The sequence below is a fragment of the Nothobranchius furzeri genome, chromosome 9, assembly GCF_043380555.1.
Source record: "Nothobranchius furzeri strain GRZ-AD chromosome 9, NfurGRZ-RIMD1, whole genome shotgun sequence".
NCBI lineage: Eukaryota > Metazoa > Chordata > Actinopteri > Cyprinodontiformes > Nothobranchiidae > Nothobranchius > Nothobranchius furzeri.
Window position 1 is genome coordinate 74,709,510 of NC_091749.1, and position 26,910 is coordinate 74,736,419.

Here is a 26,910-nt window from a genome sequence, read left to right on the forward strand (position 1 = left end):
TCAGACGTCCTGATCTTCTACCTTCCTAGATCATCCAGCTGTAACCTGTTTCTGATCATGTCTTTAGTCCCGCTGTAACACTGATGCATCAGTCTCAGACGTCATGGAGCTCAGGTGTTATTAGAACTACCTGTGTGTGTTTACCACCCAGCTTCAGCTCTTCTGTGGTTGGGTCTGACCCAGGTTAGTAAATGTAAGTCCTCCATCAGGCTTGTGCCTCTTCTAGTGTCATTTTAAAGGGTTTTATTTATTTATTTATTTATTTATTTAACCATTACTAGATTACCAGCAACAGAAATGCTACTAACAACACACAATTATGTGAAGCTGGAAAAATTAAAATACTGTGCAAACTTACATTCATTTCTGTAATTTAACTAGACTGAGAGACCATTTAAAGGCTCGGGAACCTTTACAGGTGTTTCTATTTGCAATTATACATTTTGGCTGATTGGGGTCTTGTTAAATATCACACAGTGACCTTTTAATAGTCTAGATAAGTGTAATGTTCCTGTTAGTAGTTCCTCCTGTTAAGTGCTTATTAATTTAAATTACTCAGGTTTATAAAAAACATTTGGACATACATTTTATTATGTTCCAGTCATTAGTCATTTATATTTCACTATTGTAGTCATTTATAGTAAATTAAGTTCAATTAACCCATTTTTCTTGCATTCTTTAATGACAAAAAGTAACTAAGTAGTTATTTTTTCTTGGTAATTAGTTACTTTTATAATCTCGTAACTCAGTTAGTAACTGAGTTACTTTTTGACAAAGTAATTAGTAACTATAACTAATTAATTTTTTAAAGTTACTTTCCCAACACTGGACGAGTCACAGAGACATGTGTTGGGGTCCTGCCCTCATGAGAAAATTACTATGCAGTATTTTCTCCAAAGGACTGTGCCATCTACGCCCTGAAGCGTAGACAATAAAGCATGTTAATATCAGCGCCAGCAGGGACTCCATGTCCCATGATCCTCTGCAGCCGGCAGCAGCTTGATGATGTCATCAAGTGACGCCAAGTCTGACACGCCCCCGGTGGATACCGGCCCCTACAGAGACCGCCCGCTGGACGAGTCTATAAAGCCGAGGCGCAGAACGGAACTCTTTCTCTCCCCTGTCCAGTTCACCTGGTGTAAGGAGACCCCCGCCTCTGCTCCTGCCGCTCCGGACGGCGAGTGTGTGAGGCCTAGCTGCTGGGATCAACGGACCAACGCCATCTGATCTGCTCAGCCCCGGACACAGAGGGACGCCTAGAGGGACGCCTTGTGTCCGTTCGTTCAAGATTTTTCTTTTTTTTCCCTCTCTTTTCTCTCCTGCTTCTCTAATAGTCCAAAACAAGCGGTCGACCACGTGACTGCTTTAAAATAATAGACGGTCTCTCTCTTCCGTACTAAAAACGCCAACAGACCATCTCGAAGTAAGCTCTGTTTCTCTTATTGTTTTTAATATCTAAGTTTGTTTATGCTGTGGCCAGGCCAGACAGACTGTTTAGATATTTAATTTGCCTTCATGACTGATCTGTCGTTGTTTTTTCTTGAGCTTCGTGAAGCGATTTGAAGTGTTTTGATTAAGTTTACTGTGAACATTGCTCACACCGTCAAATACGCGTCTGATCAGGGGCCCACGCCCGCTGATTATACGTGTTTTGGAAGAGAGGCTAAATTACACACACACACACACCTAGTTTCGATAATTTGTTCAACCAAACAAAGGATCCGCCATTTTGTTTTTCAAAACTCCCTCCAGTTTGGTAATCAGCCTATCTCTGTCTGATTACATCATCAAGCAACCCCACCTTTGCTTGATTACATCACCATCTCATCCCACCAGTCTGATTAGATTGTTACTTCACAGTATCACTCCATTGTTTCCTTGCTTGTTGTTTGTTTGATAAAACCAGTTGGTTGACGTGTTGATTGGCTAGCGCCTTGGAGGAGCTGAGGTGGTTATATTAGTTAATAAAAGTTATCGCCAATTAAGTTTTGTCTCAAGTGAATTTGTCTGTGTTGGATAGGATATGACCGCCGCTCGTTAAAATAATTTTACGAACTTTAGACAGACTGATAGAGGTTTGGGTTCATTCTTCCCCTATTAAAGGGGTGGTGCCCTGAGGCATATCCACGGATATCCTAATTAAGTAATAGAATCGATAAATATTTTCATATTTACGAATTTTATTGATGAATCCAAAGGGTAACTTACAAACTATTTGTTGGCTAATAACCACAACACATGGAAATCAGAGCTTCTAATGACGTTCTTCTATCAGACACCTACCCTCTTCAGCATGCTCCACGTCTAATTTACCTCTCAGATCCAAAGCAGGTGGTTGCTCCAGAGCCAGGACTGCTGAGCAGTGTGCTGCTGCTGATCCAGGACACAGTAGTGCTTGGTGGGCGTCTTTTTTGTGTGATTAAGTTGATTGTGATATTTTGCTTAGTAGAAATATGACCTTTTGAGTTCAGAATTAATTTTTCCATTAGCACTCAGGGCAAGCTTCTTCTGCATTACCAGCTTCAGTGACTTCCCTCACAGTCCTCCCTCAAGCTTTAATGTCATTAGAGTTATTAATTTAACTGACTTTTTATTCTGATTGAATTATTTAGCCTTCCAATGAACGCCGACGTTAATACCATGTGATTTTAATAAGCAGAGAGGTGAAGGAGAGTCTCTGAGTGAAGGGGCGATGGTTTTTATTCCCTATTCCCTTTCTCATGAATGTTTCAGTAAATGTGTGCAGCCGAGAGCGAGGTCAGCCTTCCCACAGCTAGCATGGCTTCACAGTTCAGCTTTGGCTAAAGGGCTGGGAAGTGGTGCCTGCACGCAGAAACATGCAGCCTCTCCGCTCTTCATCATCGTTGGTGCACCTGGAGGAACCAGGTGGACATTCTGGGCGGTGAGCTTGTGAAGTCAAGCTAATGACTCCGGCTCATGAGATCCCTTTCTTAGCACCGCAGACAGGCAGCTTTGTTTGGCCATCTGGCTTCGATTGCGCTGACAAAGCCAGAGGTTCCTGCACGAGACAAAAGAGCTAAAATGAGCCTCGCTTTAATAAACCAGGATGATGGGGAGCTACGCCTGTGTGTTATCTTAATGAGCTGTCCAGGGGAGCGCGTGCCTTCCCTTTCAAAGCCAGCCTGATTGGAACAATAAGCAGTGATAACTAGGGACCTGTGCCCATTCATTTGCTGTGGGATGGGATTGCTTTGTTGCATTTACTGCAGAAGCAAATCATGTTTAACAAACAGTGTGGCTCAAATTCTGAGTATATCTGTGGCGGCTGAAGCCAACAGCAACACTTCCCCTGCTCACAAGCACACAGTAGACGAGCTGGAGTCAGACGGATGCTTTGTCCACTGATGCAGAGACACGCCGTTAGTGGTTCAGGTCACCGTTGTCCTTTTAAAGATACGTCCAGTAACCTGAGCAGAATGTGTTGTTAAGAAGAGGCCATCGTCAGGGATGCAACGCTCTTGTGACCCAGTTCCTTCACCGACACCAAATCATTGGTAAAAGAGCAATTTAACACACCTTCTGCAAAGAGAGCAGGGTGTTCAGAACAGTTTTATTAATCCGTTTTAACCGAGACAAGCTGCTCTGGAGTGGAAGGTTGGAGAATATCGAGCTGTGTCCAGCTGTGGTTCTGAAGTCACGCTGCAGCGCCAGTAGCTCATCAGTCTGGGTTTGGCTAGTCAGACGTCATAAACAAGTTTATAAGGGAACACACACACACACACACACACACACACACACACACACACACACACACACACACACACACGTGTGTAATCAATGTTTGCTCTACAGAGAGAAACAACAGAGGTGAAAGGAAGCCCGGATGTTTACTGCAAAGGCGACACCACACTGCTGCTGGTGGTGCTGCAGCCTCTGTCAGTGCTCTCCAGGGCAGCTGTGGCTGCTTGGTGGATGACTGTGCTGTAAAGCGCCTTGGGGGGTTGTAGAAACCTAAGAAGGCGCTACACAAAAACAGACCATTTACCATTCCGAAGTTTTCCATGTGGGGTGGTGGGGGTGGTGTTTGACATCTCGCGTCTATGCTAGGGCTGCAACAACCAATCGGTAAAATCGATAAAGATCTTTTTTTGCGTTGCATAACCTTTATTTAGCATCTCATGTTCAGGAGTCAGCAGAGCGGACCGAGGCAGATCAGAACAAGAGAGAAAGCCGGTGTTCTGATGAGGAACGACACACTTAGAACAGTAAGGTGCTTACTGACGCACCGTGAGCTGGTGGAGGTGGGGTGGAGGAAAACAGAAACCAGCAACGGTTTGGGATCTGAAGTGTAACTGCGGGCAGACTAGCTAATGCTAGCAGGTAGCACGCTTACAGTCAAGCGGGTTCAGAAAAAACACGATGGTCGTGAAACTAAGAACATCTAAACTAAAAGTCCTCACCGTCCTGTTTGTTCTTAGCTAACGGCAGCGCTACGCAGCGGAACCGCTGCTGTTAGGTTAGCCTGCTCTGCTAAACACCGCTGCAGGTCTATGGCAAGCCACTGTAGCATAGTTACATCCCCGACAGGTGGTGTTAAAACGTGAAAGAGGGGATAACAGCAAACATGCTAGTGGGTTTAAATGGGTTTAAGCGAGCAAACAGATGGAGATGGATAAATTGGAAAGATACGGTATTCGAGGGAACGCTGGTAACTGGTTAAAAAGTTACTTAATGGGTCGGGAACAATATGTCAGCATAGGGCATTACCATTCAGAGAAACTTGGTATTACATGGGGTGTTCCCCAAGGGTCAGTGTTGGGACCAAAACTTTTCAATGTATATATAAATGATATTTTTGATGTTTCTCAAGTACTTAAGCTCATACTGTTCGCAGATGACACGAACATATTCTTCAGTAGCGATGATTATACTGATCTTGTAATGACCGTAAACAGGGAGCTAAAATTAATAAAAAAAATGGATGGATATAAATAAATTATCACTAAATAAAAAACTAAAGCAATGGTTTTTGGTAATTTAAAATATAATATGGAATTACCAATTAACATTGATGTTGTACCAATTGATAATGTGAGTGAAAACAAATTTTTGGGAGTCGTAATTGATAACAAAATTTCATGGAAACCCCACGTTGGACACAAAAAACCAACATTTCCAGAAGCCTCGCAGTTTTGAACAAAGTGAACCATACCTTGATAAAGATGCACTTCGTACTCTGTACTGTTCCCTGGTTCTTCCATATTTTACATATTGTGTGGAAGTGTGGGGAAACACATATAAAAATACAACTAATCCATTAGTCACAGTACAGAAACGAGCACTTGGTATTATTCACAAGGCTGGTTATCCAGATCATACTCACAAATTCTTTCTTCAAGCAAACTTACTAAAATTCCAGGATCTGGTTAATTACAATACATCCATAATCTTATACAAAGCCTTTAATAAACTTCTACCTGCAAATTTACAAACTATATTTCAAATGCGAGAAAGTGTTTATAATGTGAGAGGCCTTGGAGAATTCAAATTACCCAGAGCTCGAACAACCCGCAAAGGTTTTTGTGTGTCTGTATGTGGTGTGACAATCTGGAACCGTCTGAGTTTACAACCGAAACAATGCAAAAACATTCATAGATTTAAATTCCTCTACAAACAGTTGGTCTGGTCACAGTGTGCTCTGTAATGTCTGTTCTCCTACCGCTGCTGGTATGGATACCAACAAATAAATAAATATATAAATAAATAAAAGTGTGTGCGTATGTATGTACATATATGTACATGTGTGTGTAGATACATATGTATGTATGTATATGTATGTGTGTGTGTTACTATGTAATTATTATGGCCTGTTTACCTGCGGTAACGCAATTTATAATGAATATATTCTGTATTCAGTTATGAAGGTTCTATTGTTGTTTGCGAGCTGCTGTTGAGATGTTTGCATGTGCCCGGAGCTGTTGATGGGTTTGATGGGTTGTTTGGTTTGCTACGATGAGCGTAGCTGCGGGAAGCTTATTGTAATTTTAGTTGATGAGTGAGTAGAGGGGTGGGATTTAATAAGTTTTCTTCGTCCCACTCCTTTTCAGGTAATTTTGGTTTCTTGTTTTTGTGCACTTTATGTTGTATGTATGTATTTTGTTGTGCCTGAAATGAACAAATAAAAAAAATTGAGTGTAGATTTGCTCTGCTTATCCTCTGAGCCTTAAACGGCCCTCTACATACAAATCTGGCCTACCGACGTGATATGTACCCTTCATCTTTCACGATATGCGGTACAGCTCTGCTAGCGGCTCCCAGGTCACTGACTGTGACGGCTGCGGTCTGGCCTCCTCCATTCCTGCTCCCATTTGATGTAACTTCAGCGTACTCAACTCACACACACACACACACACACACACACACACACACACACACACACACACACACACACACACACACACACACACACACACACACACACACACACACACACACACACACACACACACACACACACACACAACTCTACCTACCTTCAGCATCCGACGGTAGCTCAGCTAAAGCTCTCATCTTATGTCTGACACCACGTTCTCCACCAACGGCTGCCCGGCGCTTACTCGTCTGAGTAAAGATATGTAACTAGAGCATTGATGCTGCCTTCATTATTACATGTGGGTCACTGGAAATCTCGAAGAGCACTAATTCAAAAGCTCCCAGAACACCGTTGCTAGTAGTCGTAACGCAGCCGTCCTGCTGGCTCGGCAGCAAACACAAAGTCTGTTTTTAGGTGAAACTCAAGAGGATTGGTTTCTGGGCCGAACAACACCGACTGGGTCGTATTTTACTACAAACTACAGGATGTGTGCAGCATAATGAAACCATGTGGCTCATTTACAAACACTTGTGCTGTTTTTATGCTGTATGAGTTCAGTGAAGCTCACTGAGAAGGCGATGCATCTGCAGCCCTCTGAGGCTATCGGCTTCTCCAGAAGGACAGGCCAACAGATTAATGTTACAAGAAGAAAAACATAGCACCCCCTATAAATCATTTGGAATAATGAGCACTGTCACGGTTAATAAAAGCAGCTAAACTACATCACATCAACAGGCCGGGTCCACAGCCTGCTTGTTTGCATATTAGACAAAACCATGTGGAGTGTTTTGGAGGGAGGACAGGTATACCTCTGAAGCAACGGCAATCTGTTTTCTGGGAAGAATCCCCTGTACCGGCTCCATTATCTTCCTGCCTTACAACACCACTACCATCACCCACCCCCCCACCCCCCCCCTCAACCCCCCTTCTGTCATGTAATCCATGCTCCTTTGACAGCACAGCCAGGGCCCGGTGGGAGAGCGCCTATCCATCTCACTTCCCCAATCTGCCTCCCCTGTTTGGTTCCACATGGGCACTCAGCTGCTGTGACTAATTAAATAAAGCGCGGCGCCCTCTGCTTCCTGTTAGCCATGGCGAGGTTGGTGTGCAGAGATGGAGCCGTGGACGGGGAGGTGTGCAGAAGAAGAAGGAGACAGAATGAGAGCTGCAAAGCCTACGCGACAGTACCGGTGTCCGGCTCGTCTTGGTTTCATGTTTTTGACTCGAGTCTTCATCCTGCTTTGTTCTCTCCCACAGCCATGACCCCGTTGAAGAGCTAAGGCCAGGACACGAGGTAAGAGTGATTTTAATATAAATATAGCTGTAAGTAACAATAAGTGCTGCTCAGGTGTCCTAGATTTTCTCCCCATCATAAAATGTCTGTAAACTCAGCGAAATGTTCATGAAAGCTGCTGTTCTGTCCACTGGGGAGGATTGGTCAGCGCTGCTGTGATCAGGCTGGGCTGCATTTACTGGGCAGAGAGTAAGAAATATGAAAACCCTGACGTTCTGATGCCAGGAGCTACACGCTGACTGGCTGATCTGACTCATCTATTAACATTATCTGTTCATGCAGACGTTGTAGCTCGCTCAGAGCCACAATAAGAGCCTCCCTCATTAATGCTAAACAGCTCAGAAGTGAGTCCAACAGACGTCTTTACGTGTGGAAAGTCAGCTAAAAGGAAAACTTGCAGCAGAAGATTCCCACGGCCTGAAACGGGAACGTCTGGTTACGTCCATGATCAGCTGCCAGGTTTGACTCGTCAGCGTGAAACAACTCGAGCCTTTTTGACCCCGTCTGGCCACCACATCAACATTTTCTGGAGGCGCCCCTGATGTTAACATAAGTGAAACAAGCCTCTCTCTTTACTTTTACAGCAGGAGATGCAAACTCCCACACAGCTTCTGTTGTAGCATTTATAACGCAGAACGCTTATTAAAGGCATCCGTGTGGAGCAACCTCACAGGAATCGGTTATCATTGATCAGCGTTTCATTAGATAAGGTCTTCCCAAAAAGAAAGCATTCAGGGTAAAGATGAAGGAGTCTAGTAAACATTCTCAGGGTTTTAATGCTGAAATTAATCAGAAACACCACTAATGCAGGTTTTCTACTAGAGCCAGGTTTGCAGAGAAGCCAAACGCGGGCAGATTGGGGAAACTCAGAGGATCTGAGCAACAAACTACTGAAGGACGTGTTTAAAAACAGATTCTGTTATTATGTTTCAGGTGATTAGCTCTGTTATACTTTAGAGGAGGGAGATGCATTCATGTTCTCCACACAGACAGCAGATGTATAGGTTCTCTGTTTTCTGATGCTCCCCGTCTTGTTTTAAAGTGTTTATGTAGTTAATGTTCTGCTTCCTCACTATCGTCTTCATCAAAGCAACAGAAATCAGCTTGCATTGATTCAGAAAAAAAGTAAAAACACCTCGTTTTGCTCATAAAGAAGCAAATAAACCTTTTGAATTTCAGGGGGTATAAACAAAGTCGTCATGCGCCCAAACGTACACAGCAGATGCACTTGCCTCCAACAGGGCCCATCAGATTGTTTTGTGAGCAGTTTAGAGTCCATGTGGACTATTCTATTCATCCCTAAGCAGTTTTGGTCCTGTTTTCTTTGTGGGGGGTGTAATTAGTTTGCAGAAATGGGTGGCAGGTGTTCTGATAACATCCATGTAAAATCAAAGATGTATTTTCTGCAGCAGAGGAAGTGCTGCTCGTTCTGCCTGTCAGAGGTGTAAAAAGGTGTTTTTCTTATGTTGGAGCCCATGCTCCTAGCAAACTGCTATCCTGAACACGCTTTCAGCACCACGGACAGCGAACAAGAACATGAGCAAATGCAGCAAACGTTCCTCAAAGGAAAAATAAAAGTAGTGAAGATTCTACCATAAACATGTCTGACAAGCCTGACCACAATCTCGTCTCATCTACTTTTGTTGTTTTTGTGTTACCAGTCATCCAATCAATCAATCAATCAATCAATCAATCAGATTTTATTTATAAAGCATTTTTCAAGCAAAAGGGCGTTACATAATTAAAATAACCCTAAATTCCCATAACAGTTTAAAAGCATTAACTGTCAAACACACACACACACACACACACACACACACACACACACGCCCAATAACACAACTCAACTTTATTTATAAATCGCGCCTTACAGGCAAAAAGATGCCACCAAGGCGCTACACTGATCAAATAAAAACATAAAACATTAAGTCCAGAAACAGATACAGATAAAATACAGTGAGTACACAGATCGCTATAAGTAAAACAATAAAACTAGTTAGAAAGGTTAAAAGACAGATCATAAAAGTAGGTTTTTAGCGTTGCCTTAAAAACCACAACAGAGGTGGAGGCCCTTATGCTGAGAGGAAGCTCGTTCCAAAGCTTAGGACCTGCCACAGCAGTGCACTGCTTCCCGTGTGCACTAAACAATAGAACGGCACCGCAGTGCCATTTGTTGGAATGTAACTCTCACTCGTGGTGCAAAAATCAAAACCAACTAAAAGAGCACAGTCATTTTACTGAATAAACGACTAAAAACATCAAACACAACCTGCAATAAAACCCCAACAAAACGCGTAATAAAGAACATAAAACTGGAAAGCTGGCTACCCATAATGCACTCTGGAGCCGCATGCGGCTCTTTCATCCCTCTGATGATGCGGCTCTCTGCTTGTAAAATAAATAATGAAAATTTCATTAAAATATATTTTATTTGACTGCATTCATTTTTATCTGTATGCCAATACCAAATGTAAAGATAGTCTGCGTACACCTGAACAGGTCCAACGGTTCACAGGTCACCTGCTTGTGTGTCATCAGACATCTCTATAGGAGCTTTCTGAGCTGAAGAGGATGTGAGGTTCTGGACTTTTCCTCAGACAGGCTCACGGATGCGTCGCCACATTAGAGACAGGAACAAGCGCTATTCAGCCAAAGTTTCATCATCAGGAACATTTTCTAAGTGACGAGTCTCTCTGAGAGACCGGGTTTGGGAAACACTCGCTTCAGTGAGAGGAACTTCCCTGCATGGCTCTGGTTCTGCAACGTGCTCCAAGCCCCCGATCTACACATCTTCAACCCGCTGTCCACCTTACGTACGCGCTGACAGCGAGCTGCGCGGAGCTCAGTGTCCAGCTCAGATGTTCTGATGGGAATCTGTTCTTGATTGGTGTAGCTACCTCCGCGATGTGCGTAACGATTAAACTATCAGCGCGTCTGCAGCCCTGAGGCTTCTCCGTCAAAATAAATGATCAAATACGGGAAATATCCAGTCACCGTGAACCCTGTCATGTGACTGTTTTACCTTCTTGATTGTTGCGAACAGGAACATTAAACCTGATCAACACCAGAGCCACGCTCACTACGCTGTTATCTCCATCTCTGTAAATGAGGCAACAACAAATAGATTCAACAATGTTTAATGTAAAGTTCAGTTCAGCACAAAGTTTAACTACAACAATCCAACGAGACAGAGCCTGGATTTGTATTCTGAACAGTTTAAACATGTTTTAAAAGGAGACGTGTGTGACGCGTCACCTGCCCAACATTAAAACCACTAACAGGGTGAAAAATATCTAAGTACTGTCGACACAGACGGGCCACACGTTCTGGGTCATGCTAATACCAACTGTTTTATTTATTATCTTCTGTTGAAAGATAACTTTAAGGTACAGCAGCAACCGGTACTGGCTGCTGTCACCTGTTGTGATTGGTTAAAGCAGCTCTCTGCTGTCTGAGGGTAGGCCCCGCCCACAACGCCGCGGCTGCTGCGGCTCCCAGTGTTTTCTTTACTGTGGGAAACGGGTAGCAATGGCTCTTTGATGGGAAAAGGTTACCGACCCCTGAACTACAGCGTGATCAACAATGGCGGAGGAGAGAGAGGTGCGTTTTCTAGCTGGAATATAGTCACTATTTAGCGTTTGTATCACCTAAAGATGAAAATATTAAGGTTCGTTGTGCTCTGTGCTGGCTCTGTTTTATTTTTTATGAATACTATTTATTTTAAGTGAGGTCAAGAAAGACTGAATATTTTATTTTTGTACAAACATGCATTATGTCAGGCAGCAGGTTTTAAGTTCAACTTAAAATGTAGGAAGGTACGTTGTTGACATTACTGTTAGAAAGCATTTGCAACACCAGTTGTAGTTTTCATGCTGAGGCAGTGGAGAGTGTTTTTGATCGATGCTGAAAGTAACTAATAAAGTAACTCGTAATCTAACTTAGTTACTTTTTTAATGAATGAATCAGTAAAGTCACTAAGTTACTTTTGGAAGGTGTAATCAGTAGTCAGTAATCAGATTACTATTTCAAGGTAACTGTGGCAACACTGCTGGTTCATTTTTTACCTCCTGGTTCATTCATTAAAAATCTTACTTTGTTTATAAACCTGTTTCTTGAATCAAAGCGAAGTGTGTACGATCCCTTAATAATTAAACGAATCCTAGGGTCTTCTAATTAATCACACTAAGACCAAGCAGGGGATATTCTATTTATATGGAGTATCATAGCTTTGGTCACAAGTGGTGGTAATAATAATAATAAATAGCTCTTAAGCAATTTACCCTCTATTATCATTACACTTCCTGTCTCATTGGTTACTTCCTGGTTCCTAACCATGTCTATAAACCTCCTCACATACAAAGCTGTCCACCACCAAGCTTTGTGACTTTCTACAAGATTGGGATCAGAACTTCTACTGGACTTCTGACCATCTCCTCAACATGACTCAGATCCATCAGTGCTCGAGCCTTCAGCTCTAGCTGCTCGGCTCCTAGACTCTGGAATCTCTCCCCCTGAACGTAAAGCAGTCATACTCCATCATCACATTCAAATTAAAACTCAGATCCCACTCTCTCTGGAAGGTGTTCACTACAGCTGTCCTCGTGTCGATGCCAATTTCACTAATGCTAAATTTTATCTACTTTCACCTGCAATTGTTTTTTCTCATCTGTTAGGTGACCTCGGGTGACGTGAAAGGTGCCAGCAAATAAATGTAGAGTTCTTATGATGCTGAACAAAAATATAAACCCAGCGCTTTGTGCTGACAGAACGTTGTGAACACCAAGTGATAAAACATCCCGTGAAAGCTCAAAGATGAACATTCCCAGGACTGTTGGTCAGGATGGAGCGAGCTCCATCTCTGTGAACCGAGCACACATCGCTCCACAAACCCGGAACGTCTGAGCTGTTGAGCGGTTTTTGAAAACCCACTCCTGTAACCAACAACAGCCAGGAGGTATTTTTGTATTCAAGCTGCTCGTCTCCTGATTGAAATGCATCCTCCTAACTTCTGTTTGAACACGGACCTTTTGATATCCGATGTTGATATTCCTGGAGATGTTTTGCAGCTCTTTGTTAATTTTTACATGACAGATACTATTTGTCATTGTGGTGTGTTAAATATAGCAACACGTCAGAGTCCGTTAGCTTTACTTAGGATTCAAACCTTCTTTTTGTGTAGAATACAAAGTCATGGTCTAAGACCATCACCGCAGGGGGCCTGTTTGTTTGTGGTACCTGGTTTCTGCGCTGATGAAGCTTCACATGGCCAGTTGCACCACAGCTGCAAACCAACACTGGCCCTCTAGTTCTTACTATGATCACCAGCATTTTGGCATCAGCTGAGTGAACACTTTCATGACAGCCAGGACAGTTACAGCTTGTTTTTATTACGCCCTGATTGGTCATTGTCGTTTAGCTGCAGCTTGCAGAGTGAGTGGAAGATGATGGAAGGAGCAGAAAGTAATTTCCTGTAACTAGCCAAAGTAAAGTCTGCCCAAGTGGAGTCAAAGAGAGGACATTAGTCATTACTGTTGGGTCCACTGACCTTCATCAGGACCGCTACGTGGAGCTGATATCCTGCAAACATCCCGGCTGCTGAATCACCGTGGATCAATTATTCTAATATTTCTGTGACAGTTCACTTATTGATTTATGCATTTATGCAGAGTGCAGCATATCTCATCTAATAACTTACAACTCTGCATTATATCAAGTATTTTTAGAGCTACATTAGCTTCACTAACCGGTATCCTGGTGAAAAGATGTGAGTCACTTGGTTATTTATTACTAGCAGCAAATGCACAGGTAGCCTAATGAACACCGCCATGCTTCACATTAGCAGTTTATCCATCTTCTGTTGTTATAGATAGTACTCGTGGATCAGTAAGGCAGCGGAGTGAAGCTGCTTAGGTAATACTTGGGCTGTATGTGTTCAGTTCAGGGAATGTTCATCTGCTGTGGTTCCTGCCGTGCCGCTACAGGTAGGATCAGCTTTCCACGAGCCGCTTCTGCAACACGTCAATGTCCGCAGTTAACGTAGAGCTAGACAGGAAATGACATATGGTTTCAGTGTAAAACTCCTGGTAATTTTCTAAATAAAAGCCTAGTGCAGCAATGCGATTTCCTGTCTATGTAGATGACGTCAACACGTGTGACCTAAGGGCACGTTTACTCCCAGCATCGTTCCAGAAGGGCAGCAGTGTGTTTTTCATGGCTGTAATCCTGGCGGTGGATGGAACGTCATCGTACTGCAGAGGAGAACTCTTAAGCTACAACACTACGACACCGGTGGATTTATCCTCAGTGTTTGCTGCATCCGCATCAGATTTAATACTCTGGTCAGGAGAGTGAGACACCGGAGGAGAGGAAAACGAGCGGGCGCGTCTCAGGAGACGGGAATTACACACGGCTCTACCTGGGACCTTCCTTCCTAATGTTCGCTCACTCTGCAACAAAATGGATGAGCGGATCCTGCTGAGACGGAGAAACAGACTCTTCCTCGTCTTGTGTTTTATGCTACAGGAAACGGGAGGACACCCCGGGCTGCGCGCTCCAGCTGGAGGGGTTTCATCTCCTCTGCGTCCATCTGCAAGTGGCTCTCTCCGGCAAGACCAGAGAGAGACACACACACACATTTATATCTGTGTGTGTGTGTAGGGTTAGGGTTATGAGTGTTGAATTATAAAACATGATATTAGAGGATCTTACCTTCGGACTAACATGATGCAACGAGGCCCCAGCTTCCACTGCACTGAACAGATCGCTCTCTGTTCATGAATTACGAGAAGCTTTTAAGGTTTGTTTCATCGTTCAGTCAAGTTTATCTATAAAGCTCCAAGTCAGGACGAGTCGTCTCAAGGACCTTCACACAGTAAACATCCCACCACAGGCCAGGTCATTAAGTCAGTCAGTAACAAGTTTCCTATAGAAGGAACCCAGCAGGTCGCATCGAGTCACTGACTAGTGTCAGAGTCTTTACAGCAATCCTCATACTAAGCAAGCATGCAGCGACAGTGGAGAGGAAAACTCCCTTTTAACAGGAAGAAACCTCCAGAGAATCCTGGCTCAGTCCGTGTTGAGGGTAGGGACGGTCCAAAACCTTGGCCTAGCGAGAGATGGCTGCAAACCAGAGGACAAGGCAGACATGAAGGGAATAAAACACTCTGGAATTCATTCAAGTCCTCAGGTAGACGACCCAAATCGGTCGTGCTGCTCCTCATCTCACAGTGAGGCTGCAGATTGCATTCTTTAAAACAGGCCCTGTAGGTACAATTAGTGCTGCATAATGGCCCTTTTGCAGCTCCTTTGGCAAATTTGTGAAATATTGATTGAATTTGATCCTATATGGTCATCTAAACTCTGGCTTGTCATGCTAAGAACAATTTACATTGCTCTGTTTGTCATCAGCTGCTTGTGGTTCTGTACACATTTGTCCAGGGATGAGCAACCCTCTGCTGCTGCATGTACAGTGGTTAGTGGAATGGGGGTGAAAATGAGAGGAGCTAAACGAGGATCACCTCAAGTTCAGCTCCACGCTCTCAGATAGGCGTGTTGGGACTCTGTAGGGATTAGCGGGGTATCTTCAGGTAGATCTTTCCATTATTTATACCTTTGTCTCTGTCATTTATCAGCAATTTTCTCTCCGCTCAACCTCATTTTACAGCGATGAAATGGTTCACAGCAAAGATAGCCTTTGAGAAAAGCAGAAACCAAACAGGAGCTTCAGTTAAGATCAGGAAACGGGGTTTTAACTCTGCCGTTAAAAACACATACATGTTTTACAGAAATGTAACATACATGTGAAAGCACCGCCTCTTGCCTCTGTGCTGCTTTTTAGAGCTACGACTGGTAATAGGGGAGATGTGATATTGGTTGCTCAGCGACTGAATCACTGATCAATGACAGCTAATGAACACGGCAAGAGTTCTGCTCTGTTTACCTCTCGACAGAGCCAGCTCCTCCAGAGAGCTCCTTCTCTGCTGCTTTTGGCAGAAAAGCACTGGAGTCCTGAAAGAAACCGACTGCCTCTGGGCTCAATTAGCAACTATAGATTACTCATATTTCAGAGGAGGAGACACACAAAATTAGAGACGTGTTGACGGGAGAAAACATATTGAGTGGGAGCGGTGAGTGTATGGACACAACTGCTCTGAAGACAGGAAAATAGGGACGAGCAGCAAAATACAGAGAGACTGTAGCCATTAACACTCCAGTTTTGCAGAGATTAACGGTAAAAACGACATATTCTCTTTTAACTCTATAGCCTGAAATATGAAATAACAAAAATAATGAGTTGCCTGAAGTTTTTAAAGGTGTGGTTCACTGAAAAGCCATTTATTAGTGATTATTTCTGATTCTAACGGGTCACTCAGTGTGTTTCATGCAGGCTGAACATGAAGATAGTCTCCTACACCGATCTCCTGCTGTAGCTTCTGATAGAAAACAGACGGTGAAACTCTAGGATTAGAAAAACCTGACAGATCTACGTCACCCTGTCACTAACATTCATGGACTCATCTGGACTGACGACGGGGAAGGCTGTTGTTGGTTTAACGTCCAGGAAAGGCAGTGGTAGAATGGTGTTGCTGTTGTCCAATCAGAGGAAAGATGTCCAAATATCAGGAAATAAGACTCCAAATCCTAGGGTGTTTCTTAGCCTTGCCTTGATGTCTTGGCCCCGCCCCGGTTACCTAGGAGACACGTCATCAGGAGCCGCCAAGACAGGTTCCAATGTTCATGTTCTACCGAGGCGTGTGTTCTCCGTTTGTTAGCCGTTTAGCTAGCTGAGCGAGGACACACGGGAGGTGTCTTGTAGCCTAGCCTTGGTCAAAAATTACCCACAATACACCGCGGTATTTTTAAAAGGACAGCGGATCAGAAGCCGGCAGCTACTTCTGGGACAATTTTCAAGTTTAAAAGTAAGTCAGCTAATTTAAAATGTTTTTTTTTAGATTCAAAGAAGTTATCTGTGGTTGGTTAGTAGCTTAGTAGCTGCAGCTTCGGTGGCTAGCGGGTAGTAACTCGCTTGTATATGTAATTTAATAAACATATACACAATTTATAAAGTAAAAGGCTCGTTATGTATTTATATTGAAACTAATACGTATAAAATGTGAAGTTATCTCCGTGTCACGTGACGTTACATGACCGCCATGGAAGCCGCGGCCACGTGATGCAAGTTTGTTCCATTTAACTGTTTTCTCTGACCAAGGAAGGGCCGCGTCCTCTAAATTCACATAGGTGAGGTTGTGCTGAAAAGAATGATACCAAACCAGGCATAAACAATAAAATATAGAGTTTAACATAAAAGTGAACATGTCAAAACGGCTACTTATACCACCGACTCCAGAGGGTTAAACGAGTGAACTCCACCTTTAAAACAACAACAAAACAAGCTTTATTATATTTTGTTAATAAATAATAGTGATAAATAAAATGGGCCCTTTCCACCAGGGGGCAGTAAGCATGCAGGACTGGGCATGGCAGTGGAAAATGGACTGATTGCACGTGTCTCTCCGGGACTGCGTGTTGGCGTTTAATAATTCTGTAACATGAGCTAAATCCCAGTTCGTGTCTCAGCAAACAGCCACAGACCTCTGGTCCTTTTTACAGTTTTAGACTGTAACCAGTAACCGGGTGAGAAAAACCACTCACACACTTAGTGGCAACTTTAACCCCCACAGACCCACGGTTGTAATATTACAACATCAGATTTAAGTCTACAAAAATAAACCTTCCCCATTTTTTTATTTTTTAAACCACATTTACATTGCTAATAGGTCCTATTGTTCAGTTCTGCAACACTATTGGCTGTTAAAATGTGTAAATAGGCCCGTTTATCTGGCCTCCTAGAACAACATGTGAAAGGTTAAAAAAAGATTTTGCAGTTGTTTTCTAAATTTGGGTCTCTGGGGGTTAAAGGCATTGTTAAGCTAACCCTCATTCCCACACATTTGAGCAGGAATACACAACCCTAACCTGGAAACGTCTACTTACACCAGTCTGGTTATTCTGTTGGGGGCTTTTCTGGCTCAGAGTCTCACTTCTGAACACTGCTGAAAACACACTTTCAGTCTGGTCCTTGTGGTTGTTTTTAAAAGTGACTTTTCCCTGAACTCACTCCGAACTTTTCACTGGAATGTGCTCCCAGTGTTTGATAGTGGATGACATCCAGCTGTTAAATCTAATTAAGCCGTGCTATTAGAGGTGGCTGGTGTGTTTATATGGATCCCAGCATATTGTTTACAAAGCTAAGGCTCCAAAGGAACGCTGGAGAATTTACAGATGATGTACAGAACCGACCCCGCTGTGGCGGACCGTTACGTCCCCGACATGAGATGTTAAAAGCGTGAAGGATGGGGAGAACATGTAAGAACTGGTGGAGGAGTTTAAAATGGGTTTATTTGTACAGAAAGGTATCAAAACACAGCAAACAGACCTCTAAAAGGTTAACATCTCAACAAATCATCAACTATAAAACACCTGGTTAAAACTTAAATTAAAAGTTTTACCGCAACGAAGGTGTTTTAAAATCCTGAAGTTGATAAAAGGCTACAAACATTGTACTGACTAAAAACACCTGGTTAAAACTTATTTTAACAGCTTCACCACAACGGAAGGTGTTTAAAACCGAGGTCAGTAAAGTAGCCACAGACAAAGTAAAAACAACCTGCACACAAGAGATGCTTATGGATCATCCAAGAGTTTAAACTTTTAAGTAAAACTCATACAAACAAACAAACAAACAAACAAACAAACAAACAAACAAACAAACAAACAAACAAACAAAGGAACGAACGAAAATGGGTTAAACCAAACGAAACCTGGAGGACAGCAGAACCCCTGCACTGCTGCCTCCTAGACCGCTGAAGGCACAGCCCTTTTATGCAGGTGTGTGCTTCATCAGGTAGATCCAGTTCAGCTGTGCTCCTCAGCAGCCCGGGAGAGAGGAGGAGGAGGGGCGGTGTCAGGCTGATTCACTGGAGCTTGGTGATCTTGGCTCCTGCAGCCGTGACACGGACATGCTGCTTCTTTCACGTGCACACCGTCCTGGTATCACCAGTGTTGGGATTGCTACTTAAACAAGTAATTAGTCAAAAAGTTACTGAGTTAGTTACTAAGTTACAAGATTATAAAGTAACTAATTATCAGTGAAAGTAACTATTTCACCACTTTTTTCATAAAATATGCAAGAAAAACGGGATCCCCTCCTAATAGCACGGACTTATAAATGGCTACAATACAAAAATATCAATGATTTACGTAAACATAATAAAATGTATATCCAGTTGTTTATTATAAACCTGAACAACTGAAATAACAGAAGGAACTGCAAACAGGAAACACCACATATTCAGGTGCTACCGTGTGATATCCAAGACCCCAGTCAACTAAAACTTTATTGACTGTCCCTTCCTTACGTGGGAAGCCCTGTCGTCACGTCAACAAGGATACGGCTGCAGACCTGCAGATTCACGGGTGTCCGAGTCATCATTCCTCACGGGTCGTGATGCGCTCCCGATCAGCTGATGAGCACTTTAACACACCTCGCTGCTGATTTATTGTGGTGAACACATTTTCTTATCTGTAACAGAAACGACATCATGGCAAAGGAAGTTAGTAGTTAATTAGATTACACGTGACTGAGAAAACTATGTTCCGTTAGGAACGCCATTCAACACAACGGCCCACGAAGCTCAAACATGCATGTTTCTACATGCTGAGAGGGTTCTGCAGAGTTAAAGACTACCTGGTGAGCTAAGGGCTGTTAAACAGCTAGCAGGTCGTTGAAATCAAGTGCTATTGAAACCATTGTACTCTCATTTCCTGAAGCATTTTAGTTTGACACGCACAATTCTATCTTACTTTATGTTTTGTTGTTTTCCTTCATCCTGGATGATCACGCTACTGGGATGGCTCACATCCGAGTGTGAAGCTGCCTCCATCATCTGTGGGAATCTCCAAGAAGAGCTGCTGCTCCTCTGCATCGAAGAAATCAGCTATGGTGGTTCAGCCATAAAGCACTGCAGGAGAATGCCTGCTGGTTGCCCTTTTTTGGGAGATCCTCTTGGCATGCCCACTGGGAGAAATCCTAGGGAGACCCAAGTCCCTCTGAAGGGATTCTATGTCCTCTTAGACCTGGGAACAGTTTGGGATCCTCCAGGAGGATCTGGGATCTTCTCCTGAACCTGTTACCTCTTCAATCCAGACTTGGACAAGTGCAGGAAAAATGACAGATGGGCAATTTTATTTTCAGACTGGCCAGCACACGGTGTGGAGGGATGAACAGCAGACAGCACTGGGTCATCACAGTCAAGCTTCTCACAATCTAACATTTCAGAGTGGTTGAAAAGGAGGAGCTCTGTAGGGCTTCTCCAAGAACTCCAAGCATGTTTCCACTCAGTCACTGACCTCTATAGCGAGCTCCATCCCTTTGCTCTGGCTGGTTCCTCTCGTAAGGTGATGCTCACCTTCACGCTGCATCAGGGAACAAATCAATCACAACACAGGTGGAAGATGCCGGCGTGGCATCCCGTGTGTGAATCTAAATATTCATTCAGATTAAAGTGCTGACATGAAAACGAGTGTGAAGGAAATGATCGAGCGTCCCGTTGACGCAGCAGGGATCTCGATGGGAGTGAACAACAAACAGTGACGCTTTCTTTTCTTGACCCCGTTTTCCTTCAGGTGCTGAGTCACCTTGCCATCGGGCTTTACCACAGGAGCCTCTTCAAATGATCTTTTAGTTTGAAGCGGAGTCAAGATTAATGCACTTCCACATCTAGCCCGGGCCCTGTAAGGGAAAAAATCTTATAATTAACACCGGGGGGCTGCAGAGGGGAGAGTGGCTGAGTATGGGTAACATCAACCATCCCCCGCTGGAAAAAGAGCTGATGAAGGAGGAAGATTTTTGCAGCATGATGCATGCGGTTGCTTTGGAATAACATTGTGGCAACAGAGTGATCTGTCAGACACTGCAGCCCACTGTCGTTGGGATAAAGGGGAAAGCTCCGCATTACTCCATCATTCACGCTGATTATTGTTATCTGTGTGAATTATCACTGCACACGACTGTTTTTCCTCCGCCGTCCGACAAAGACCCGTTACATATTTCAGAGTAAGAATCTGCAGCATTCTGCAGGAAACACGGCACACACACAGCCTTTTATCACATTGTTGTTTTCTTCCTGGGAGTTGGTAGGAATACTGATAATGGATTCAACCCTCACGTTTCCAACAAGAGAAGGGAGTTATAGCATAAACTATGAGCTGTATTGATCTGTTAAAACTGACTGAATCAGTGACAAAAGGAATGAATGAAATACACACAAATAAACCGACACATTCTCCATCAACTACAGGTGTGGACTAAATTGTTGGTACCCTTGAACCAATGAAGGAAAAACCCACAATGGCCACAGAAATGACTTGCATCTGACAAAAGTAACAATAAGTTAAGATGTTAGGAAATATAACCAGTGAAGGTCGGACTCGGCTTCTGAACCATGCTGCAACGAAATGATCTAAAAACAAATAAAGTCTTGGAACCGGACGGGACAGAAACGATGATTCCCCTAACTGTTGTGCAACCTTTTGAAGCAATCATTGCAATCAAACAATTTCTGTAACTGTGAATGAGACTTCTGCACCTTTCAGCAGGTATTTTGGCCCACTCCTCATGAGCAAACTGCTCCAGGTGTCTCAGGTTTCCCAGACGGCTTGTTTCAGCTCCTGCCAAAGATGCTCAGTAGGACTGAGGTTAGGGCTCACGGAAGGCCGCGTTAGAACAGTCCGATGTGTTCCTCGTAGCCATGCTTGGGTGTGTTTAGCTGTGTGTTTGGGTCGTTGTCCTGTTGCCAGACCTATGGTGTGCTGCTGAGAACAAGCTTTCTGACACTGACCAGCACAGTCTCTCTAGAATACCTTGATAGTCTTCAAATTTCATTGCACTCTGCACAGATTCAAGACACCGTGTGCCAGATAAAGCAAAGCAACCCCAGAACATAACAGAGCCACCTCCGTGTTTCACAATAGGGACAGTGTTCTTTTCTTGATATGCTTCATTTGTCCCTCTGTGAACATAGAGCTTGTCTCATTTGTCCATAGGACTTTTGTTGTTGTTATTGTTGTTGTTAGCCTCAAGGGCAACATGCCGATTATCACTTGTAGGTCGCTTTGGACAAAAGTGTCTGCTAAATACGTAAGCATAAACATTCTCCCAGAAGCTTAGTGGCTTGTCAACATGTAACTGGGTTTATTCCAGTCTGGCTTTTTGGCTCTGGGTCAGAGCTGGGGAGATCTGTAGAGAAGACAGGAGGGGCAAACCAGAGGCAGATCCGAGGTCGAGAGTCCAGGTAGTCCGAAGCAGAGAAACAGTGCAGGCAGGGAGCAGGCACGTGGGCCGGTCCAGGTCTGGATCTGGTTCAGGCAGAGGTTAGGAGTGCTGGAGAATTTACTGGTAAGATAAACTGGTGCGGACTAGGTGGCTGGCTGGTGAATCTGTAGGGAGTGGTGCAGGTGAGCCTGATGAGGTGGAGAGAGTTACGGTGATGATGACTTGGCTGAGGGAGTGGAGTTGGAGGCTTGCAGGCTGGGGATCATGACACAGAGTGTACACCAAGAGAAAAGAGGAAGGATGTCTGAGACACCTTGCACAACCCAATGAGGAAGTCCGGGGGCATGTTAGAAGGACGAGGCACGCCCCACTGGAAGATTTACTAGTGGCCAGAAAAGGGCTGGGACTTCTTATTTGTATAAAACTATTAACTGAACACAGTTTCAGTTGAAACAAGCAGTGGGAGGGTGATTATTTTATACTGTGTGGTTTACTTTAAGCTAGTGCATTTACATGCATAGCTAAGCCTAATAACGCTAAGCTACAATAGCCCTTTCCTCCTTTATGAGAGGAACTGGTATTTAAGTATATCCCACATGCCACCATTCATGTCCTGCAGGACCCGTGGGATCCTATTTTCACGGTGAAGTATCTGCTGAAACACAAACGTGTCCTTAAAGGCAGATACGGATGTCTCCTAAGTAGCAGACGTTATACTCGGTAATTATCCGTTTGTGTGCAGAGAAACCATCACGACACGTTTTTTAATCATCAGATAATTCTTTGTAAGTACCACTGGCGTTCAGCTACTTCCTCATTATTCCGCCTTCGTCTTCAAGGTTATTCCCAGCCTTTTACTTTCCCAGTGTGATGCCTGTGTTCGTCTCTGATAGCTGCTCTGATTGTTGTCGTTTCTGTGAAAGTCAAAATCTAACGTGACAACTGGCGCCAGGTTCAACATGCTTTTTTTGCATGTTAATGAGAAACATTACCGTTGGGGAGGATGGCACGTTTCACTCACATCTGAGTGTGAATGAGGACGCAGACGCCTCGTTAGACCGAACACGCTGCGCCGGTGTGTCGTTCACTTGGACAGTCGGCTCCAGCCACAGTGAATTAGCCTGCTATCTCTTCTGCCAGCGATAAATGAGTCCGTCCATCAGCTTGTGTCTCAGCTGTTAGGGTGAAGGGATAGTTGTTCCTGCCGTGACTCTCAACACCTGAAGTTGGATTTAACTTTTTGATTGCCCTTGGCCAGCACTGCTCATTTGGACAACTCTTAATAGGGTTGCTGTAGATGTGCATCCAGTGTCTCTGGAGACCTCTGACCGTATGATCAACCAACCCACCTGAAAGGGTTGTCCTCTCTGCTCCTCAGCAGGGACACAGGGACAGATCCCTGATGTGCCGGGATGAAATGCATGTGCGAACGTTCGTTTGGGTGATGGATATGGTGGCGGGTTGGATTTTACGTTCCACTTGTTGTTTTGATGTCTTCAGGCAGCTGCTCATGTCTGTGTGGTTTTATTTAAAACCTAACTACATCACGCCGTCTGTCATGTGGAAATTAAAACAAAGGGAATGGTAATTAGCATCAATTATGAGCAGCTTTCTAACAGAACTATTTCTGCTTCTCCTACAAAGGATCAAGTGTTTCAAACTGAAGCTACAACGATGTTCTGCTGAGCTGTGGTGGCCTCATGGAGGGGGCCATCGACTAGCACACTGCTGCTAACCACTTAATCATTCTCCCTCTCCTGATAATAACGTTTTACTCTCTTTGACATTGAATGTGCTACTACTAGTTTACCCGTTTAACTCATTCACTGCCATTTGCATTTTTTACTGTTTGAGTGTGAAAATGTAGAGCAGCCAGAAGGTCTTCAAGTTAAAAGAAGTAGAGGCAAACTGCAGCACAGGGACATTTTTCCAGAGAGCCAAAATGCTTCTGCTGCATTTATTTCTCCTCTTTCCTTTTACAGATCACCACATAACAAAAACAAAACTCCCCAAGCCTCCACCTGGCTTCCTTTAAATACCCCAGCAAATCACACCTGCAAACAATCCACCCCAATCATCAGTGCTCCAACATTAAATCCAGAGGGAAATAAACATCCACATAAAGGTACCTAAATGTTAACATAAACAAAAGACAAAACTGTTTTTACAATACAAAAAACATTTTCACACTAAGACACATTTCAGTTAAAATACCCCCATCACAGTGCCAGCAGACTACAGAAATAAATTACAGGGACGAATGGGAAATCATCCCTACCACTTCGTCACAGTGAGCATCGGAACGAGCCCCCGCGCTGAGAGAACAAACATCTCAGCCCTGAAGCCGATCTTCATCCGCGTACGTCACACGTCACATGATCAGGAAACAACACATCCATGTGTTAGGAGATCGTTTTGGGCCGTTCCTGTAAAAAAAAGCGAGGTGCGAACCGGAAAAGCGTCTGCCGATCACAATTCAACAACGGATTATGAAAGAACGGATAACGCTCGAAACACACGGATTCTTGCTGATGGAAGAGGCGAGTCTCCTCTTTGTTTTGGTTGTTTTGATGTCGACATCATGCCAGCGCGCAACGTTCTGTGTCTCTTAAAAAAACTGTAAAAACGGTGAGAAACGCTGGCAGCGAATGAGTTAATTATAGTTTCACTAGAATAAATACAATAAAGTTTATCTCCTACCTCCTCAGAGGCTCCTGGGACTGGGAGAGTGGAGTTCAAATCCCGTCGGGTCATGCCAAAGACTTTAAAAATGGGACCCAATGCCTCCCCGCTTGACACTCAGCTTTAGGGAGTTGGATTGTGTGTGTGTGTGTGTGTGTGTGTGTGTGTGTGTGTGTGTGTGTGTGTGTGTGTGTGTGTGTGTGTGTGTGTGTGTGTGTGTGTGTGTGTGTGTGTGTGAGTCGTGGAGGATGGCTGCTTATACTGAGCCAGGATTCTCTGGAGGTTTCTTCCTGTTAAAAGGGAGTTTTCCTCTCCACTGTCGCTACATGCTTGCTTAGTATGAGGATTGCTGTAAAGACTCTGACACTAGTCAGTGACTCGATGCGACCTGCTGGGTTCCTTATATAGGAAACATTTTAGTGCTATATAAATAAACTGAGCTGCTGTTGAAGGCTAATTCTGTTCCTGTGAATCTAAACCAAGAGGAGGCTTGTGTCAGGTGTCAGGTGATCACAGCTTAGAGAAACAGAGCAAAGCTTCCACTCTCACGGGCCGCAGACTATCAGCTCCTCTCCGCGCACGTGTGTTGGTTATCTGACCAGCAAAAAGAAACTGAGCGCTTCCCCGATGGGCAGTCAGCTGTAGTCATTTAGAGGCGCAGCCCCACGCAGATATAGCTGACTGAGTTGAATAATGTGTCAGAAGCAGAACTTCCAGGCGTGAAGTCGGCTGGATTGCTTCTAAAAGCTTCAACTAGGAGAACGTCATGTGTGACACAATTAAATTCCACCCAAGTTAATTCAAACTGTTTAATGATGCAGGGAGGAAAGTTCCTGTAGCTGTGCTCGCAGGGGGGGGGGGGGGGGGGGGGGGTGCTGGTTGTGTTACCGTTTATCTAATGATGCCACATCCATGTTCATCGTACTCCATCACTGCCCGCTTACTTCCATGGATAAGAGAAGACGATGAGCCCTGATCTGATGTCAGGCTGAATCTGGCCACTGCTTGGTGGAGCGTGTGGGTTAAAGGTCAGAGTAATGTGGTTTTCCTGGGGGGTTGTCTCTCTCACCCACAAAACAACCTGAAGTTATGGCTGTTGTGTTTTGTGTGTTTTTCCAGGAGTCGAGGCCAGACGATGGTGGTGGGGAAGGAGGAGATGAGTCTGGCGCGTAATCCCACACCACCTATCCATCAACCTGGAGACTATTTCCAGCATCCCCTGCAGAATGTCTCAGCCTGGCTGAGCAGAAGATGAGTCGATCATCTTCTTTCTAAGACTTTCCCCCGAGTTTCCATCAGAACACAAAAACACATCATGTGCCATTATTTTCTGTGGCCCTCCCCCTGCTGCTGTGGATGGAGGGCCACGGCGGCGAGTAAAGGCAGAGGAGTGAGCTGTGTTGTGCCGTATTCAGAGCAGCATGCACGTGTGAAAACTACAGGATGTGACAAGATCCTTTGTCTGTCACCGACATCACTCAGTATGCGTGTCGACGGGGCGTGTGCCAGAGATCTCCGTCTAATAGGAAGTGAGACATGACCCTGGCTCGGTCGCCAGAGAGAGAGTCTGGCTCTTCTATTACTCCGGCACTTACTAATTAGCGTCTGTCGCTAGAGTAACTTGTACCTGTCAGTGCGCGCTGCTCTCCTATACTCGGTCAGTTGAAGCAAATGAAATCGAACGCCAGCGAAGCTCCAACAAACCGCAAATGGTGCACGTGATACGTCCGGCTTCTCCTCACCGAGATGACAGCTTTACATGTAGAAATAGTTTTTAATGAACACAAACGGTCTCATCTGGTTTCTGCGTCAGCTGCTTCATCTCTCCTGGACTCGGGCGTGGACAGTTGTCTTCATTGCTTTTGTAAAACCAGTTTAGCCTTTTGTTCAGGTGTGAACACCACGCCCCTTGCATGAGATCATCTAATAAAAGGACATGGTGAAACTGCCTGGCCGTGGGTGATTATTGGTCCTGCTCTGGATCCGGATTAACCGTGCTGGTCCAAATCCATCCTTCCACCTTCCATTAGGTGATTTATCCGCCATCTACACTGCATAATGAGTGAGGCATGAATTATAGTCAGAGTGTGATTTCATTTCCATGCACATCCATCTTTATCTGTTTGCAGTCAAAGCAAACATCTGACTTGTTTGGAATCATGGATTTTCTCTCTGATTGTGTGTTGCTGTCATGTGAAGTAGCTATCGTGCATCAAGTGTGAGTTGTGAAACTATTGCAGGAGAAACTCCCCAGCCACACACACA

The 26,910-nt window shown here is 44.2% G+C and overlaps 1 protein-coding gene across 3 annotated transcripts in view; it reads left to right on the plus strand.

The window, feature by feature from the left end:
* cd276 (CD276 molecule) overlaps window positions 1–26,595 on the plus strand; it is an 80,216-nt gene extending 53,621 nt beyond the window's left edge. For 2 of the 3 annotated variants that reach the window (XM_015954109.3, XM_015954111.3), the window contains 2 exons: window positions 7,592–7,628; window positions 25,765–26,595. In XM_015954109.3, the coding sequence (XP_015809595.1) occupies window positions 7,592–7,614 (23 nt within the window). In that variant the 3' untranslated portion in view covers window positions 7,615–7,628; window positions 25,765–26,595. Of the gene's footprint in view, window positions 1–1,128; window positions 1,244–7,591; window positions 7,629–25,764 lie in introns of those variants that run through there. The other variant, XM_054732615.2, reaches the window with a different exon arrangement.
* The last annotated feature ends 315 nt before the right edge of the window (window positions 26,596–26,910 follow it).